This window comes from Triticum urartu, chromosome 5, assembly GCF_003073215.2.
Source record: "Triticum urartu cultivar G1812 chromosome 5, Tu2.1, whole genome shotgun sequence".
Taxonomy (NCBI): Eukaryota; Viridiplantae; Streptophyta; class Magnoliopsida; order Poales; family Poaceae; genus Triticum; species Triticum urartu.
The window spans coordinates 384,127,012-384,130,502 of NC_053026.1; the positions used below are offsets into that span (position 1 = coordinate 384,127,012).

At 56.9% G+C, this 3,491-nt stretch overlaps 1 protein-coding gene across 1 annotated transcript; it reads left to right on the top strand.

Moving 5' to 3' along the window:
• The first annotated feature begins 949 nt into the window (after nucleotides 1–949).
• On the top strand, nucleotides 950–2,921 carry LOC125509185 (protein alan shepard-like). Its single transcript, XM_048674097.1, has one exon. The coding sequence runs from the start codon at nucleotides 1,370–1,372 to the stop codon at nucleotides 2,639–2,641; it is 1,272 nt and encodes a 423-aa protein (XP_048530054.1). The 5' UTR covers nucleotides 950–1,369; the 3' UTR covers nucleotides 2,642–2,921.
• Nucleotides 2,922–3,491: the final 570 nt, after the last annotated feature.

A 3,491-nucleotide genomic window follows, 5' to 3' on the forward strand; every position in this document is an offset into this window, starting at 1 on the left:
TCGTGCATCTGCTAAACAATGGAATCTGGAGACCTTTTGGGATGTGATGACAAATTGTGTTATCATGCACAACATAATCATGAAGGATGGGGGTGAGGATGTTACCGCAACACTTGAATTCGAGAACATGGGTGAGCCTATCGAACTTCCGGAGCAGAATCCTCCTACATTTGATGAGTTTTTTCAAATGCAACAACAAATTCGCCATCGAGCAATTGAAGAAAGATTTGATTGAACATATATGGATGGTTAAAGGGGACAACTAGTACATATGTACTAGTTAAATTCAAGTTTGAACTACTATAATTTGAATACTTTGTTTGATTGTAATATTTAAATTAGAACGACTGATGTATTTGGACACAATTTTTAGCTAAACCAAAACTAGATATGCGGCTATTTTGATCGTGCAGACTAAAAAAATGGGTGCGGACGTATGCGACTATATTGGATGGCCGTCTCCCGCATCAGTGTCTGTGCACTGGTCCCCCTCCCGGTCCGCAGACGGATACGGTGTCCGATTCGAGGGTCCTTGTTGGAAATGCCCTCATACTACATTTTAGAGGACATCTTTTCATGCACTCAAATTTCTTGACAGAATTTCTTTGTTTTTCCTTTGTTATCAAACACTTTCCCATCGAACCGCATGGGGATATATGGTTGGCAAACCCAAAATTCGCATGAACACTCTTCCATCAAAATTCATGCAGTTTTGTAATCTTACACAGGGCATGATACTCTATTCCTACGTTTTTCTAATTACTACGTTCTCAGAGGCCATAAGAAAATCATAAATCATGAAGATGGAGTATTGGTTTCCCGGAGACAAAACCTCCAGATCGCTGCGGCAGGGTCCAGCCATCGTCAGCTGCGACGCACGCAGCTTTTCCTTTTTCCCGGTGACTAATTATGGACGCGGAACAATGTAGTTCACCAAACCAGCACCGCACAGACGCGCAGAGCCAGCCGAGTCGCACTCGCGCGCGCGCGCACACACACACACACGCCGCAACAACAACAAACCTCCCCTCCGTCCGTCCCCTTCCTCGCGTCGGGGGTGGGTGGAACGTGCGCCGAACCAGCAGCAGCAGCAGCCCCCGCCCCCGCTCCCCCCTTTTATACCACGCCGCCAGTTCACACCAAAGCTTCTCTTCCTTCCTTCCTCCCTCCCCCCTTCGTCTTCCGGCTGGATCACGCGCGCAGTCAGGAGGGCCGGGCGCTTGTGGAATGGAAGATCCGCTCTTTTTAGCCACTTGTGGTCAGTGAGCGGTTTGGTGGTGGTAGTTGGCCTCGCTTTCTTGGAGGGTTGCACCAGCGCGTGCGCGGGGGAGGGAGAAGGACGAGGGCGTTGCTGCTTTTGTCGGCCGCCATGGACTCCGGCAACAGCGGCAGCCTCCAGTCGTCCAGCGGCGGCGACGACGACTTCGACTCGCGGGGCGGCGGCGGCGTCGACTCCTCGCCGCTCTCCGCGCTGCTCCGGCCCACGCCCTCGCCCTCCGCGGCCGGGGCCTTCTCGATGCACGGATCGCTCTACGGCCTTCAGGATTTCGCCTCCGCCCCGCCGCCGCCGCAGCAGCAACAGCAACAGCACCACCAGCAACACCAGCAGCAGCAGCAGGCGTCCTGGTCGGCGCAGTTCATGGCGGGGCCGGCCTCCTCGTCGTCGCGTGTCGGGCCGCCCGACGCGGGCATGGGCGGCGCGAGCGCGCATCAGGCGCCTGATCCGTCGGCTGCGGCTGCGACGGCGCCGCCCAGGGGGTCGCGGAAGAGGGCGCGCGCGTCGCGGCGTGCACCCACGACGGTGCTCACCACCGACACCTCAAACTTCCGCGCCATGGTGCAGGAGTTCACCGGCATCCCTAACCCGCCCTTCGCTGCCGGCGCAGGGGGGCCTGGTGGGTCTTTCAACTCCCGCTTCGACCACATCTTCTCGTCCTCCGCCCTCCGCTCCGCCGCCGGTGCGGCCGGCGATCCAGCCTCCTCGCTGCCGCCGTACCTCCTCCGTCCTTTCGCGCAGAAGCTCCAGACGGCACCTTCGCCTTTCGCGCCCTTCACGTCGCCGTCCTCGTCAACACCTCCGTCGTCGAACATGGGCATCGCCAATGCCAATGCCAGGGCGCCCGCCACGGCCGCCGCCACCACAACAGCGTCTGCCAATCAGCGCGGCGTCGCCGGAGATGACTTCCAGCTGACGTCCTCGGCGCTCCTGCGGATGCAGGACCACAGCAGCAACTACCTGTCTTTCCAGAACCTCCTCGGCTCCACGCAGCCTTCGTCGCAGCACATGTTCGGCGGCATGTCGCATGGTGCATCGAGGCTGCACGAGCAATCGCCGTCGGAGTTCATGCCAGGCGCCGGCAGCGGCAGCATGGGGCTCACCCACGGCGGGATGATGGTCTCGGAGGGGATGCACATGCACCAACAACAAAGAAGCGACGTCCACCAGGGCGGCGACGAGCTGTCGGGCGTGGTCCGGGCCGGCGCGTCCGGGAGCGGCGGCGGCAGCTGCAAGTTGAACTACCCGCCCCACACCGGCGCGCCATCGTCGTCGGCGGCAGCCAGCACCGACATGCCACCGGACGGCGCCTCCCGGAGCAGCCGCGGCGAGGGCCTAGACCCATGGCTTTGTACATCCGAGTAGTGAAGAGAAAGAGAAAGGTGCATGTTTTAGCCGCGCGCTCCCTGATTAATTTGCTCCTCGCTTCCGCCTCCATGCATCACAAACAACCAAGGTCTGGTTAATCATCTTTATTTAGCATTATACCTTTTGTTGCTTATTATCGCCTTCTATCTCCGTCACCATAGATCGGCCTTGTACATTTAAAACATCATCTTTGGTTCGCTCCTCTCTTAGATATATTACACATGTGCAAGGAGAGATAGAGTAATGGTGCAATTACAGACATTGATTTCTTGTCCTCTACTATGTACTATGTTGATCGGCACAGTGTGCGACCGAGTAGCATCACTAAAGCTGGTTTATCCGTTCTCCGCTCCGGCCGAATGTGCGCGTTGCGGTTGCGCGGGATGCCACCGCCGGGCGGGCTCCGGCGAGGGGGGAGTTCTCCGGCGGTGTGTCATAAAGAAAGGAGGAGGGAGAGAAGGCGTAGTTGCAGCGGCCCCAACCGTAACTCATCAAACTGCCAAACAAGTCATTTTCTGGTACAAAAACCAGCGAAAAGCCTCCAAAAAGACGGAGACAAGATGAGAAAGCTCATATCCTAGGGGGAGAAAGGCCGCTCTTTCTCTTTCTAGCTCTCGTAGCTTGGCTTTGGGTTTGTAGCTACGCTAACCACTCCACATGATGCAAGGCGAGGCCGAGAATAAACCCCGATTTGATTAATCTGGCGAGGAGGAGGAGACCAACAACCGTACCTCCCCGGAGCTGACCGTCGTAGGCTAGCTAGCATTAAAGAAAGATCACGGCATGTGATGTGATCCACCGTCGTCGTCGTCTTAATCCGCCGCGATCTTCTTCGTTACTGATGAAA